Source organism: Sarcophilus harrisii, chromosome 4, assembly GCF_902635505.1.
Source record: "Sarcophilus harrisii chromosome 4, mSarHar1.11, whole genome shotgun sequence".
NCBI lineage: Eukaryota > Metazoa > Chordata > Mammalia > Dasyuromorphia > Dasyuridae > Sarcophilus > Sarcophilus harrisii.
Window position 1 is genome coordinate 204,168,516 of NC_045429.1, and position 17,161 is coordinate 204,185,676.

Genomic DNA, 17,161 nt, shown 5'->3' on the forward strand with positions numbered 1-17,161 from the left:
TCACCTGTTATTTGGTATATTTTCACTCACATGAGGGAGGGCCTTGTTTAAATATATAAGGGCATAAGATGAGAGGTGGAGAGCAAATAAGCCTTGCTTCATCACAACAAAAGGATAAAATTTGATCTCCAGATGGGCAGGGTGGGATACATTCCTGACATTCGTGTCTTATGCAAGATGATGGAGAGAGGAGAGAGGAAGAGGATGAATGATCATATGAAAGGTACTCTTCTGATTTCAAAACTAAATTATTCAGGCTCTTACCCCTCCTTTCAGTTTGATATGTTATCCCAGGGTCATTGCTCCCCTCCCCTCCAACCAAAAAATCTTCTTGTTGGACTACCAAGGAATTTTTTTCCTTTTTTAGGTAACTTTTGCTTCTCTATTAAAATTAGGGTTAAACTTTAGAATTGATAAGTTTAGGTACCACTAAATGCAGCTTTTTAATGTAAATCCCCAAAATGTTCATTGTGACAAGTGATCAATATCTTGAAATAGGTTTTAAAATAATAAGAGTTGTACAAATTGCATTTTTTAAAAGCAGATAAATTTTACTCCAAACTCTCTTAATAATTATTCTTTGTCAGATATAACCACTGAGTGAGAAAGATTATATAAGATTAGGGCTGGATATGTGATTTCATTGGTATGAGGAATGGAAGAGTCTCCCTCAGTAGTGCTGTCTGACTTCTCTGCAATTTAGAGTCTGAGGTATCTCTAGAGTATTAAGAGATTAAGGACTTTGGCAAAGGTCCGCAACCAGTATGTGTCAGAGGAAGGAGTTGAATCCAAGTATATCATGCTATCTTTCAAATACTGTAAACTAAATATATTTGTCAGATGGACACTAAGAAATAGTAGAATGTCTGCTTAATGCCATTAAGTTCACAATGAAGAATTCATGTCTAGGAGGTCAATTTGTAGCTTTTCAACACGGATGGTTTTTATATCAACAGTATAATATTCATACACTTTAGTCATTTTGGGGGTGCCAGTAGAATTTGAACTGTCTACAACCAGGAATAGAGCAGCTACGTGTCAAATGGTTAGAGTGCTAAGCCTAGAGTCAGGAAAATTCATCTTCCCAAGTTCAAATTTGGCCTCAGACATTAGCCATGAGCCTGGGCAAGTCACTTAACCCTATTTGCCTCTATCCCCCATCTTTTATATGAGCTAGAGAAGGAAATGGCAAAGCACTCCAGTATCTTGCCAAGAAAACCCCAAATGGGATCATGAAGAGCTGGACATAACTGAAATGTCTGAACACAAGTCGGGAATCTTGTGAGTCATATTTAGCCTTACTGTAACTGCTTCCATCTGCAGCCTTTCAGTATAATGTTAAATGAGATAAAATCACATCAACATAAATTTTTTTCTTTAGCTATGCACTACTAAATAAGGGGATAAAAAACCAACTAGAAGTGCATTCTTCCTTACCAACTCTTATTTGAAACTGGTTTCTAAATGGAATAATTGCAAAAGTGACGTCAATAACAATAATCAATTACCAACTTTGTTTTATTTTAAAGTTTTATAAATGCTTTTTTGTTTTATGTCATATTCTTTTCCCAATAAACACCCTTACTACTAGGAATTTTCCCTTGTAGCAGAGGAAAAAAGGTTAAGGAAGAGCAGGAAGCAAAATTTCAGCTTTCACAAAATTCTCCATGTAGAATCCTGTCTTCCTACTAAGAGAAATGTATTTCATCACCTTTTCTCTGAGACCAATATTAGTTAATAGCAATAAAAGTTTGGTTGTGTTTTAGTATTTATTTACATTATTTTAGTTAAGTATATTCTATTTCTGCTTTCTTAACTCTGTATAAATTCATACAAATCATGTTTCTTTGAATTGTTCAATAATATTCCATTGCATTCATATACAGCATTTTATTCAGCCATTCCCCAATCAACAGGCACCTATTTGGCTTCCAGATTTTTTTCTGCCACTCATTTGTTCATTTTGGAAAAGTCCTATACCTATTTGATGTGAATCTAGCCAATGTGGTAGTAGTTATTCTTTGGTAAACCATTCTCAACCCTCATTTGCGCTAGAATTCACATTCTTAAAATTTAGAAATTCTTAAAGATTAAGTTGCATCTGTTGCTTGTCATTTACTTTGAAAGAGTTTATTAAAAAGTTACTCTCCACATAATTAGAATTGATTCTGGAGAAAATTTTAATCAAATTTGAATGAAAGTGTAATGGGCACAATGGTCATCATAATTTTTTCCTTTAAAATGAATATTTCTAAATAGTTGGCTAAACCTCAGGAACCTTTTTAGAAAAAGCAATAGCTTATTGATAATAAAAAAAATAAGTGATATTTTTAAAGGCAATGATTTAGAAATTATAATTTAATGGAACCATAGACGGGGGCCAATATCAACAGAAGCATACACACATGATATCTTTCACAAAGAAAAAGTTAATTGAGTTGGAAAGTGATGTTAGGAAAACATTTGTTGGGGGCAGATTACCTTGCCAGCTATATCAGTTGTAGGGATACATGTAAGGGGGTAATCTCTTTTGCCCTGATAAGCCAATTAAATTGTAGGGATACAGACTTTCTGAGAGGACACTGAGATACCAAGGTGTTGGAATCTTTACAAAGTGTTAAGACATTGGAGTTGATAGAGACAATAATTATCTAATTTGGCATGGTTCAGTATGATTGATTTGATCTTAGAAGGAGATATTTTGGGCCAGAACTTGAAACAAGGTACTAAGTACAACTGATAGAAACGATGCTTGTGTTCACACCTTTAGAGAGCTCATAAGTATCTAAGTACTGAATGGAGTTTATACATTTGGGAGATTTCAGGACTTAGTATGGCTTAGTATGAGATATCTGAATTCACACCTCCCTTAGGGCCAGAGAGCACTCTGGGAGATAACCCAGAATCCCTCTCTCTCCAGAAGGAGGAGTTAACCTTTGGGAGATCATATATATACAGGAAGCTCTTGGAGATTGAGTTTTTCTTGGGAACATTGACTGGGGTTGGAGAGGAGCACTCTGGGAGGAAGCCCACAAGCCCTATCTTCGAGGCAAGAGATTCATTGCATTTTCCAACTTGGTGCTGGCTGGAGGCTGAAGAAAGCAGAGGCAGAAGCAAAGGACAAAGCTGCAAGAGCTCTTGGGAGAGATAGGTCTCTGAGCTAACCAGGCTATATTGAAGTGCACAATAAAAGATCTGAACTTTTATCAGCTGGCTGCGATTTTGGAAAAAGAACACCACACCAAGGAAAAAATGTAATGCCAAAAGAAACTGAGCAAGGCAGAGATTAGAGACCAATTCAATAATTTATTAAATGGAGAGAAATACTGGGACCAATGGATCCCAGGGCTAGACTAGACTATCATCTCAAAGAGTCTAGCCCAGAGTATAGGGACAGCAAGCCTTTTATGGAATAATAAGAACAATGACATAATGCAGAGACCTAGGTGGGGATAGCCTCATAGATGGAGGTTACTGATATTCTAATGACAATAAGGAATGTCTATAACCCCTTTATCTCAATCATTAAGAGGGGACGGTCATAACCTTAAGGCAGCATACAAAATAGGACAAATGGAGGAACTGGTCACCCCATTAAAAGTGACCTTTGGCATTATAAAAGGAGTCTATGTCATTTTGGTAATAAATAGATTTTATATTAGGTTGTTTAGGTGAGTTTATTCATGAAACCCAACCCTTAGTGTCAAGAGAACAGAATGATATAATGGATCCCCCCCACTCCTCACCAACTCCAGACCAGATCAGATAAAAAGAAAAAATAAAAAAGACATCATGCCAGAGATGGCCCATGGTCATATGCAAATATTCCCCTGAGATAGTTGGAACTTGTTTTGCTATTTACATTTATTCAAGTTAGTTTACATTAATTGAGACTCTAGGTCACACTTCCTAGCTGTGGCACTCCTTTTGTACCGATAGTAACATCATAAATTATAAGATATTTTAATATTTGTTTCTGAGACCTAGGTAAATTTAGGAGAAAGAAGAAAGAAGAGCTGAACAAATGGAATATTTAAAGCTGAAAGATATGACAATGAGAGCAAAAAAAAATAAGCTTATTTCTCAGCACCATATAATAGCTTTTCAAAAATAGATCAGGTTCTAGGGCACAGATAAATTATACATAATTATAAAAAAGCAGACATACCAAACATTATAGATCATAACACTACACACAAAAGACAAAGACTTAGTGGAAGCTTAATGTTAACATCTTGAGTAATGAATAGGTCAAAGAACAAATTAAATAATGATTATAAAAAGGAATATTACCATAATTTCTGGTATGCAGATAAAGCATTCTCAGGAACTTCTGGCCAAGATAGCTTCCTGAACAGAGGTAGACCATCTTGATACCATGTACATATTCTTTCAAAAACTTGAAATTTGAGAAACTAAAGTGTCCACCTTAAAACTGTAAAATGCCAACCAGATGCCAATGAATAATAGGAATGGCAGGGGGAGGGGGAGGAGGTAGAGACCAGCAAAGCCAGCTCAGGCAAACAAAATGATAGTCTTTTTTTTTTTTTTTTTTTTTAATTTTCAGTACTTTATTTTTCCAAATACATATAAAGATAGTTTTCAACATTCATTTTTGTAAAACTTTGTGTCCCAAATTTTTTCCCCTCCCTCCTTTATCTCCTCCTTCCCCAAGACAGCAAATAATTTGATAGAAGTTAAATATGTGCAATTAAAAAAAAATTTTTTTTTAATTAATTCATGTGCCCAGGCCTGCTCATCCTCAGGAATTTCTAAATTTCAAGAATGTGACCAAAGAAGAACTAAGAATTTTATGAAATGCAAAATGAATAATTTTGATTATATTAAATTTAAAAGATTTTGCACATACAAAACCAATGTAGCTGAGATTAGAAAAGAAGCACAAAGCTGGGAAGCAATTTTACAGCCTATGGTTTTGAAAAAGTCCTCATTTCTGAAATATATAGAGAATGGACTCACATTTATAAGAATACAAGTTATTTGTTTACTTTGGAAGAGTCTTATACCTATTAAATGTGAGCCTAGCAAATATGGTAGGATTTATTAAACTGTATCTTTGGAAAACAATTTGCAACCTTCATATTTACTTAATTTCACATTCTTGAAATTTAGAAATCCTTGAGGATGAGCAGTCCTGGATGTGTTGCAATATGTATTGTATTACTTATTATTTTATTCTTTTCCCCCAAAAGTTACTCCTTCCCCAAACTTCCCATTTTTAAAAATCGATTTTTTTTTTGAGCAGTAAAACAGTTTAAAGAGGGTCATTACCAGATTCAGAACATGGGGGCTAATTTTTTGTTCATAGCAACTTTCAAAAATGAGCTAATTTATAGGAATGCTTCAATATGTGCTAATAGAACACCCTGAATAATTGATAGATCCTTGAACTTTTGACATAAAACACAGTAAATCAAAGGGGCAAAGCAATCAATTAACCAATATGCATTTAGTAAGTGTTATGCCAAAGTTCCCTTTTAATGGGGTGACCAGTTCCTCCAATTGTCCTATTTAGTTATTCTGCCTTAGGTTATAACCATCCCCTCTTAATGTTTGAGATAAAGGTTTTATAGACATTCCTTAGTGTTTGACAAGATAAAGGTTTATCCATTTCAGATGTCATTAGAATATCAGTAATGTCGTTTTTCTTGTTATTCCATAAAAAGCTTACTGCCCTGATACTCAGGGGCTAGACTCTTTGAGATGATAGTCTTGTCTAGCCCTGGGATCAACATGGATCCATTGGTCCTAGTATTTCTCTCCATTTAATAAACTATTGAATTGGTCTCTAATCTCTGTCTTGCTCAGTTTCTTCGGCATTACATTTGGAGGCCCCCCATCGAGATAATTAGAAAATGAGTAGGATTAGAGATGAAATTTTTGGGTCTCCCCCTTTCTCTCTCCGGGCTGTAATTCCTCCCCCCTTCTCTCTCTCTCTCTCTTTCTCTCTCTCTCTCTCTCTCTCTCTCTCTCTCTCTCTCTCTCTCTCTCTCTCTCTCTCTCTCTCTCTCTCCTCTGCTTGCTATTTCTCCTTCCTCCCTTTCTCCTCCTTTCCTCTTCCTTATTTTTCTTCTCCTTTTCCTCCCCTTCCTCTCCTTTTCTTCCTCTCCTCCTCCTCTGCTTGCTTCACATAGGGTTGTTCAAATTATGGTGCTAAGGCCTTCTAGAGGAAGGTAATTCAAAGATTTGAATAGTCCAAGAGAAAAAGGGAGGAATGTTATGACAAAGTTCCCTTTTAATGGGGTGACCAGTTCCTCCATTTGTCCTATTTCGTATTCTGCCTTAGGTTATAACTGTCCCCTCTTAATGTTTGAGATAAAAGTTTTATAGACATTCCTTAATGTTTGACAAGATAAAGGTTTATCCATTTCAGATGTCATTAGAATATCAGTAATGTCATTGTTCTTGTTATTCCATAAAAAGCTTGCTGCCCTGATACTCAGGGCTAGACTCTTTGAGATGATAGTCTTGTCTAGCCCTGGGATCAACATGGATCCATTGGTCCCAGTATTTCTCTCCATTTAATAAACTATTGAATTGGTCTCTAATCTCTGTCTTGCTCAGTTTCTTTGGCATTACATAAGCACCTGCTACATGCCAGGCACTATGCCAGAGGCAAGGGATACAAAAATAAAACTAAAAGAGTTAACTATTCAGTTTAGTTATTTCAATCACATCTGACTCTTCTGTGAACCCATGTGAGCCTTTCTTGAGAAAATTACTGTAGTGATTTTCTTTTCCTTCTCTAATCCATGTACAGATGAGGAAACTGAGGCAAAGAGGGTTAAGGGACTTGCCCAGGATCACTCAGCTAGCAAATATCTAAGATCAGATTTGAACTTAGGAAAATGAGTCTGCCTGCCAGCAGACTCAGCACACTATTCACTGTGCTATCATTGTTTACTGACCATTTCTCAAAATTTCCCATTCCAATTTTGCAGCCATTTCTACTTTCTAATTGCTTATGTTCTCCTTTGAACTTTTTTGTTTTCTATTTTTAAAAAATGTTTTATTAATATTCTTTTCTTTTTTCTTCATCATTACCCACTAATACATCCATTCCCCAAATACAAGCTCTCCTTTTAATGAACATATATAAATGTATGCCTTATTCTGCACCATTATTCCATTACCTTTCTTCCAAGAGACCAGAATCACACTTTATCAGTTATCTGAACTCATGACTAGTCATTTTGGGATTAAGATTATTCTTCAATCAATCAATCACCAAATATTTATTAAGCCCTTACTAAGGTAGTGTGCTAAGCATGAAGATAAAAAGAAAAAGAAAGCATTGTTTTTGCCTTTGAGAAGATTATATTCTAATGTTAAAAGAAAAATTCTTTGTTGGGGCTTTGACCTTGATTAAAAAGACAAAACTTATCACTGAAGATCAGCAAGGGTTTTGAGATGAGGCCAGCTTTTACTGATAACTTTGTAATGAGACAAAAGCAAATGAGATAGATCCCAGTCAGTGAGAGGGGATGGGCCACTGCATTTTAGTTCTTCCTCAAAGTAGCTAGTAGGTGATAGTTTGCTAGGGACAAACACTTAGCTGATGATTTGCTAGATGATAAATATCAGATTATAAATATACAAAACTATAGACAGGGTGACACCTTCTTCCAACATTGATAAGCGGGTCTAGAAATAATGAATCACTGAGTCAAGCTTAACTTTCAATAACGTACCTGAGTTAGAATGCACAATAGGTATATAGCCATATCTATTTTGTGTGTGTGTGTATGTGTGTGTGTGTGTGTGTGTGTGTGTGTGTGTGTGTATGAGAGAAAGAGAGAGAGAGAGAGAGAGAGAGAGAGAGAGAGAGTGTAAAAGGTAACCTTAGGAGGAGGATATTAACTGATATAGAAATAACAAAACTGGGCAACTGATTGGATATGTGGTGTGATGGAGAGGGAAGGGTCCAAGATTGAAACTGGATACCTTGATTTGCTTGAGATTCCCTCCTTTCCTCCCCCAGTTATCCAAGTAATTAGAAGAACTGTATGAGGACTTGCTATATTGGTCTGACATACCAACAATCTTTTGTGGTGACAGAGTAAACCTAGCTGAACTTGCAGAAATTCAGGAACTCAGGTCAATTAAGCTCATACCATCTTTGAAGGAGACACTAAACCATTTGGTGATTTATGGATCTTCAAGAGACATCCCTATCTTCAAAGACTTTGTGTGTTTTGGAGACAATCATCTCCAGAGACATCCCTAATTTTAGTGAGGGAGGGTCTCTGAATTATCCTGCATTTGCTGACATCTCCCTATCAAGCCTTGAATTATGGACTGCTATCTGATTTGTGTATCAAATGTAATCAAATCACAGATTGATATCTGGAATTCCTCACTCCCCTTCCCCTTGGGGATAGGATTCATAGACTCATTCCTTTCTAAGTCCACCTTCTCCCAGCAAATTTCTCACTTTCCTTTGTTCAAAAGATATACAACTCTCAACATCCATTCCTTGGCGAGCTGTTACCATATACCATATGCATGTTTTACCTCCCTGTGTAACAAAAATCTTTCCTTAATTTCATAGGCATAATCTTTGGTTTCTTTTCTATAGGAAAAGAGGGGAATTTAAATCTCAGATACTGGCTTTTGTGTTATCTGGGCATTTGCCTTTCTTTATGCTGCAAATTTGCAAACTTGGGAGCCTAGGAGGAAGGCAGTGATCTTGACAGTAATAAGGAAGATGCATAGAGGAATGGGTTTTGGAGGGAAGTTAATGTTTTGAACATATTGAGTTTGAGATGTTTAGAAGGTAACCAGTTTGACACATCCAATAGGCTGTTAATGAAATGAGGTTGGTATTCAGGAGAGAAACTAGATATGGATAAATAGATCTGGAAATCATATGCTTAATGATGACAATTAAATCTATGGGAAGTGGTAAGAACATCAAATAAGAAAGTATAGCAAGCGAAAAAGGACTAGGATAGAGACCTGGGTGGGGTGTATGACATGGATGAAAATCCAGCATGAGAAAGAGAAATCAGATAGGTAGTCAATCAGTCAACAAACATGTATTAAATAGGAAAAAAGTCAAGAGATTCTAAAAAAAAAAAAAAAAAAAAAAAAAAAAAAAAAAAAAAAAAAAAAAAAAAAAAAAAAAAAAAAAGAAGAGAACATTTAGAAGGAGAAGGTGGTAAATAGTGTCAAATGCTACAGAAAAGTCAAGATTAGGGAATTAGGGATTTAAGACATCACTGCTAATTTTGGTGAGAGTAGTTTAGTTAATGAGGTTGGAAACCGGATTGCAGAGGGTTTAGAAAAGAGTTTTGAAAAAAGGGGAGGCACCAACTTTGTACAGTTTTTTTTTTTCCCCAAGGAGTTTAGGAAGGGAGGAGAGGTATTGTATGATAGATGATGGAATCTAATGGGCTTCTTTAATGGTGGAAGAGACTTGGGAGTGTTTGTAAATTGCAGAGAACAAACTAGTACATCAGCAAAACTTGAAGATTAGAACGAGAATGGGAATGATTGTGGGGGCAATCTTCAGGAGAATATGGGAGGGGATGGTATCAAGGGCACATATTGAGGGCCTGGCCTTGATACAGAGAAAAACTTTCACTTCATCCAAGACTGGTGTAAAGAATATGGGGGTGGACAATCATGTTAAAAGTATTTGAGAAGAAAAAAAAACAAAGCTGAGAATAAATTTCCCACTTAGTTAATGTCATGGACTTTATTATTGCCTCCCTTAGTTCATCTTCCTATAACATTGCATCAGTTCTGGAAACTCATATCTCTTCAGTATCCCCTGGCTCTGATGCAACTCCCTTCTTCTAATTGGACAGGATAGAAGATGGACTTTGGATAATTCTTCTATTTAAGCTTAGTACTGTGCCTGATATATAACGGATGCTTAAAATTTTTTATTAACTAATTTGTTCTCATTCTTATTTATCAAGTTATTCTTCTGATTTTCTCCTTTCTTCGAGACTGTCAGTACTTGTTTATAATCTTCCCTCTTCACCCTATTCTCCATTTCAATATTCATTTTGATGACTGCTCCAGTCAACTGACCACAGAATTTTTCAGCTCAGGTGGTCTTCTCCAGTGTACTTTATCTAGGAACTAACATGGTGGTCACTCCATTTCCTGAAGACAGGAAGATCGACCTCCAAGATCTGAAACTTGACTAGAGAAATTCTTTCCTGAGGCTATTTTCATCTTTTGGCTTCTGTTCTCTTTCTCAAAGGTTGTAGAAAATTACTGGAGAAAGTCATATAATTGAATAAGTTTCACTCTTCCAAATTAAAGTTGAATCATCTCATCTGGGTCCTTGATGTTGTTAGGCAATTCATGCACTCTTCCCTAACCAATTCCTTATTCCATAGCCTTCATCTTCATTTTATGGGGGAAGAGACTTTTCTCTCCTTTCATCTTTATCTTCACTCTGACCTCCACACTTAAAAGCAATACTTCTATTTCATTAAGAAGACTGAGGTTTTGTGAAATAAAACTTATAAACTTCAATAGATGAAACAAATTTTTAATGAAATTGTTACCTTGCTCAGCCTTGGCTGTGAGATATTCTTGTTAAAGAATCCTATAAATTGGGATTTCAAAATGATTTAATCAGGAGAGATGTTGGAAGGTCTCAGGAAACTCTTGTTAATTTGGACACTTTGCTACATAGGTAGAAAAATGCTTGAATTTTGGTAATATTTTTGGCAAGCTTATTTCTCAAAAGAAAGTACAGCACTTTTTTGGGGGGGAAGGGGCAGGCACTACTTATCTGGAGGCAGCTAAGTAGTGCAGTGGATAGAGTGCTAGACTTGGAGTCAAAAGACCTTACTTCAAATCTGGCCTCAGACACTTACTATCTATGTGGCTTTAGTCAAGTCAAACCTCTATATGCCTCAGTTTTCTTATCCATAAAATGAACTAGAGAAGGAAATGCCAATCCACTCCAGTATTTTTGCCAAGAAAACCCCAAAAAGGGTCAGAAAGAGTTGGATTTTTTCAAATCCTTGTAATCATTTTTCTTTTCCCACTACTGAAATGAAACTATTCTCTCTAAAGTCATCATTTTTTCCTGATTTTGAAAATCAGTGATCTTTGTTTCAGCCTAATTTTGACAAACTCCTCTGCGGTTTAGAATAGAATGTAGAAAGAATGGAGTTTGATCAGTTCCACCAGTCACGCTCTTGTCTTTTGGCCTTAAAGAATTTACTATGCTTACTCTAATCCTAACCCCAATTTCTCCTGCTCTTCTGCTGCCCTCATTGCCTATTATCCTTTCTTGATCATTAATATGGATCTTCTATTTAGCATTCTCCTTGGCCCTCTTCTCTCTCTTTCTTCTTTTTTCCCACTTGGTAATTTTATTCACTCCTATGTCTGCCACCACTGTCTCCATGAAAAATGACTCCCAGATCTATATCTACATTCCTGACCTTTCTTCAGACTTCTGTGCATTAGGCTGTATATTCCTTGAGTGCAGAGATTGTAGATTTTTAAAAAAAATTCTTTGCTTTTCTTTGTATCCTTAGTGCTTAGCACAGTGACTGGCACATAGTAGGCATTTAATAAATGCTCTAATTATCTACTTAACATCTACAACAAGATATTCTGATGGCACCTAACCTTCAACATGTTTGAAATCAAATTCATCCCCTTTTGTCTCTAGCCTAATCTTGCTTTCAACTTCACTATTTCTGTTTTTGGGCATCTCTATTCATCAAGAGTGAATAACCTGAGGGTTAACTTTGACGCTTTTTTTTTTAATTTCTCATGTTCAATTAGCTATCATGTCCTATGGATTATATGTGATTCACATCTCAAATGCATCACCCACCTCAAAGCAGCTTGATAAAGGCAACAGAGTGCTTAGAATCAGGAGTACTGAATTCAAAACCCGTCCTATCTCAATGATTTAGTTTCTGTGGAATGATGAGCAAGTAAGTTAATTTTTCAAAAGCCTTCATGTTTTCTCTTGTAAAATGAGATTGTGAGTGTTAAACTATCTGGACACACTGTATTTCAAGAGCTAAGGTCCAGCAAGCAGGTAGTGCTATGAGCATGACATAATAATCCTTTGTGCTCTGGATGATCTTACACTCTAGCAAAGTGTATTGCTTTAACCAGAACCAGATATTCATTGAAGGACATATGATTTTCATATTAGTCTATAACTGTTTATATTTGTTAGACTTTCCCCTGTTTCCCAGGACCTGAAAGCCATCTATCACATCTCTTGATACACTCACAATCTCTTTCTTGTAACTGCCAGATAAACTGAACCAGATATTTCACTGCTGTTCCTACCACACTTACTTTGGTTCTGTATCCTGCTAAATGATCATAAGGTTCATGACTGTTCCCAAACCCTCCTTTAGGAGCAGTGGAGAGGGGAATGAGAGAGAGGAATGGCTTGCAAGGGTTTTCTTCATTCTGAAATTTATTAAATTTCATTTGATCCCTGATCTTCCTGTCTCTAGCCTGCTGTGTTCAGCTCTGGCCAGTTCAATTTAGCTAAGAAGCCAGTTCTGGTTCTGCTGACATGAAGAAAATGCTTTACAAAACCTATAACAGTATAGAAACCATTATTATTATCCCTTTCTCTCTATTTCTACTGCCATTATCACAATAGAGACCCCCATTCTCATTTACTTGGAGTGTTCTAATTCATCTCCAGAATGTTAGTTTAGAATGAGCATTGGATCTAGTATCTAAAGAGCTGGGTGGCTTCATGCCTGTCTCTTATTACCTACTTATTGTGTGTGTGATGTTGGGTGCATCATTTCAACTTCCTAGACATCATTTTTCTCATAATTCAGGTTGGATTAAATGACCTCTGAGGTTCCCTTCTGGCTCCAAATCTGAGGTCTTATAAACTTCAAATTCCCCTCTCTAATATGGTACCAGCCCACCAGATCTTTATTTTTTCCAGAAACTTCACAAAGCATTTTGTTTTGCATGATTCTAATGTTTTACCATGCATTTTTTTCATTAGATTGTGAGTTCCTTGAGGACAGGAATGTCTTTTGCTTCTTTTGGCATTTCCCATGCTTAGAAGCAGACAGCAAGCACTTGCCAAATGTATATCAATTGATTTTTTAAGGGGAAACCTGACGTCTGATTTCATTGGCATAGGGAGCTCCCACTGGGGAAATTCCTAGTATCAAGGAGATTCAACACCTCTGCAATTATAAACTTTCAGAATTGACTTGGTCATTGAAAATAGTAAGTGACTTGCTCTGGGTTACACATCTAAAATGTAAAACAGGTAGGACTTGAACCCAGGTTTTTATGTGATGCCAAAGATTCCCTTATTGCCAGTCCTGGCTCATTGAACACTTCCTCTCTTTGCCCTTCAGAAATCCCAGCACAGGGTATTGGACACTTAAGAAGTATGTTGATGTTCTTCATCAACTGGAAGATTTTGTTAAACCAAAAAATATTGGATGTGGATCCAATAGTCCCTTCCCAAGATCAAAGGAAGCAATATTTGAGGGGGTTTGCCAGGGATTAACTTTCTTACCCTTAGTTTTTTTGAGTGAACAAAACAGACTCATACCTTTCATATCCCAAAGAACACATAAAAAAACATAAATTTCTTTTCTTTCTTTCCTCCTTTTTTCTTTCTTCCTTTCTTTCTCTTCTTTCCTCTTCCTTTCTTTCTTTCCTTCCTTCCCTCCCTCTTTCCTTCCCTCTCTCCTTCCTTTTTCTCTTTCTTTCTTTCTTTCTTTCTTTCTTTCTTTCTTTCTTTCTTTCTTTCTTTCTTTCTTTCTTTCTTTCTTCCTTTCTTTCTGTCTTCCTTTCTCTTCCTCCCTCTCTCCATCCAAGACACTTAGTACAACCCTCTGTGCACATAGTTGGCCCTTAAAAAATATTAGCTGACTGACTTTTTCTTCAAACAGAAACTGGATGATTAGTATGTAGTCTAATTCCAAACATCAATCCGGGTCCTCCCCTCCCGGCCCTGCCCCCTTCCCTTTTCCCTTTCCCCTTCCCCAGCTCCAGCAGCTCTGGTCTGCTAGTCCGAATATCCCTCTTAGCTTGAGGTGAGTTGTGCCCTATGCCTGTGACCTTTCCCAAACACCTAATACCGAAGACAGGATACAGGAAGAGGATGAGGCACGGAGGGTGGAGAGGATGAAGGGACCTTGTAAAATCCTTGCTTACTCTCCGCTCCCCCTAGGAGAATGCGGAGAGGAAGCTCCCTTATTGTCAGGCAGACTTCCCAGCCTGCCACAGCCCTTCTGGTCCAGGGAGATCTTTTCTCGGGTGTGCTGCGCAGCGAGCGCCGCTTAGAGGCGCAGAAACCATAAACAGGACTGTCGGGGCCGTGAGGGCTCAGCCCCAGATTTAGACAGGGCCTCGCCAGTAGTTCCCCAGTCTGGGTCCGAGAAGCTTGGTGCAGGAGGAGGAAGAGAAGGAGGAGGGACTTGAGAAATGAGGGGTGAAGGGTGGGGGCGGGGCAGGTACGAAGGTGATTTTCTCCCCCATCTATTTTCCTGTCCTGAGGAGCAATGACATCATCCAGGCTCCTGTGGGCACAAAGAAAAGCAAAGAGAAGCAGCTGGACGATGCGCCGGTTGTGGCTGCGGCTTCGATTGCTACAGAGAGAGCTAGAACAACCCCGGCCAGGTGCTGCCGCTGTTCCTCTTGTTGCTGCTGTTGCTGTTCCAGCTCTTGTTTCTCCTCCTCCTCCTCCTTCTGCTCTTCCTCCTCCTCCTTCTCTTCCTCCTCCATCTCCTTCACTTCTCTCGCGCCAGCTGCTCTCTGAGCTCGCTCGCGCTCCTGAAGCCTAGGCTCGGAACCCTCCTCCATCATCTCTTCCTCCTCCTCCTCCTTGTCCCATGCGCATCGCCCTGGCCAGCCGGAGGCCGCTGGGCGCCAGCCGCGCAGCATGCACTGGGGGATTGGCTTTGCCTCGTCCAGGTCGTGTGTGGTGGATTTGAGCCGGAACCAGAGCATCTCCTTCGGCTTGTGGGCCGGATCTGAGGAGCCCTATACCTTTTATGGGGACATCATCGCTTTCCCTTTGCAGGATTACGGAGGGATCATGGCAGGGTTGGGTTCGGATTCCTGGTGGAAGAAAACCCTGTACTTGACTGGGGGAGCCCTGCTGGCTGCAGCGGCGTACCTGCTCCACGAGCTCCTGGCCATTAGGTGAGACCGAGAGACTTCGAGCCCTGGGAGACTAGCAGAGGGCCCCTGAGCAGGCTGCAGAGGCTGTTGCAGCAGCTGCTGTTGTTATTGTTGCTGTTGCAGTCTGGGGCGTTGTTGACAGGGGTGGGGGTGGGGGCGAGCCAGGCGCCCTACCCTAGGCAGGTGAGCGCTGAGTTCGCCTCAGCCCCTCCTTTTTTCCCCTATGTCGGGACAGGTTACAGAAATGCCCTCACTCTAGGTAGTTGTTCCCCCCAAGGGTGTCTCAAGTCACCTGCTGTTGTGTGCAATTTTTGAGTTTCCTGGAGGTTGAGCTGCTGAATGAACTGAGAAAGTACCCAAACCCAGAGAAGTGTTATGTAGAAATTACCAGGGCAGTGGTCATCACGAAAGGAAATAACCGAGCACTTTTTTTTTTTTTTTTTTAGTTTTGCCTATACTACTATTGATTAGCCTAGGTTTTGGGAATTGAATTAGGCCGAGGATTTGTTTATTTCATGAACAAAATAAAACTGGCTGCAGCACTTGTTTGGAAGTCTGTTGGAATGAGTTTTCACCACCCTCAATTTAACCCACCAGTCCCTTCCTTCGATTTGTCAGAGATTTTAGTTACAAATTCAGCAGCTTCTATTGTAGTAGTGTCTTTGAAGGGCTGCTTTCAATCTTGAGAGGAAGTGTGTGGGCAGCCTTGGAAAATGATGCAGTATTAACCTGTTTAGAACTGCCTGCAGACAGAATAAGGTAGCTTTCTTGTTATTTCATACCACCTTGTGGATCTGGCTGCTGGAACTGCCAGCTTCAACTTCCATATGAATAACCTTGTGCCCACGGAGAATATCTGAGAGTCAGGGCTCCACGTGTGTGTATTTGCTTACCTTTACCAGGAAATCTGAAAGTGCTAGAAATGATAGTAGAGGTTGCTGCAGTTTGTTTACAGGGAAAGATGTGGGAAATCTCCGAAAATGGTGGCTTCTGGTAACTGGAAAGGAAGGTGTTTATCTTGAAGGATGAGCTGGTGTCCTGAGGGATGGTTCATGGACTAGGTGTCTGGAGTCGTGATGAAAATTATAATAGTTTAAGCCTTCCCTATATTGCTGAAAGGTCTCTAGAACCAAGATACACGTTGGCCAATTTTATATAATGCATCTTCAAAGAACTAAAATCTCTTTTGGGAAATTCCTATAAAAAGAATCATAGACAGGCTTTTGTTTCTTACCTAGTGTTATGTGTGGGGAATCTTCTATAAAATAGTGTAAACAGAAACTTTATAATGACCTTTAAATTTTTCTATTGAGTTTTTGTTTTTATAGTATTTAAACAGCCCAATTCTCCACTCCCATTTCAGAAAACTATTAAATAATATTTATAGAAAACAAAAACCGGAAACACATTTGAAGAAGAGAATGTCTTATGACATTTTCTTGTATTTATGGATCCTTCAGTTTGCAGGATAGGAATTTTACACAGCATAGCTATGGGAAAAGAGTTTGCATTTTAAATCATCATGTTCACATCTGCAGTTTTCTGCTTTAAACTTTATTGCTATTTTGATTTTCTTAGCAGTATAGGCTATATTTGTGTCTAATTTTTTTTTTTGCTCATACAAGGTTATGTCTCAAGATGTGTTTATTTATGCAAAGTAAAAAACAGTTTTGAAGCAATTTATTCAAATGCTCTTGGCAATTCATACTTAACTACTTCAATAATTTATAATTCTATTTGAGGACTCCCTCCATTGATGCAGATTACAACTTCTCCCTGATTTTAGAGATGGTTTTCATTACTTGTTTTGGGGAAAGGATTTTATTACCTATTGGCCACTCTTATCTACACATTAGTGTGGCTGGCTCATGAATAGATTACTGCTAGGACTACTCAATTTAGTAGGGAGTCTAATAGAATTTGTACCCTTCCAGCATGGACTTTGAAAATTCAGTACATCATTAGTCATTAGTGTAGGACTTTAATGGAGGGATGGTTGAGGAATTGAAATAGGAATCCAATT

The 17,161-nt window shown here is 38.2% G+C and overlaps 1 protein-coding gene across 3 annotated transcripts in view; it reads left to right on the forward strand.

Moving 5' to 3' along the window:
• The first annotated feature begins 13,971 nt into the window (after positions 1–13,971).
• FAXC (failed axon connections homolog, metaxin like GST domain containing) overlaps positions 13,972–17,161 on the forward strand; it is a 68,781-nt gene continuing 65,591 nt past the window's right edge. Inside the window, exons 1-2 of one of the 3 annotated variants that reach the window (XM_031964497.1) lie at positions 13,972–14,048; positions 15,038–15,159. In XM_031964497.1, coding sequence (XP_031820357.1) covers positions 15,053–15,159 — 107 coding nt within the window. In that variant the 5' untranslated portion in view covers positions 13,972–14,048; positions 15,038–15,052. Of the gene's footprint in view, positions 14,049–14,550; positions 14,635–14,877; positions 15,160–17,161 lie in introns of those variants that run through there. The other 2 variants (XM_031964496.1, XM_003769309.2) reach the window with 2 other exon arrangements.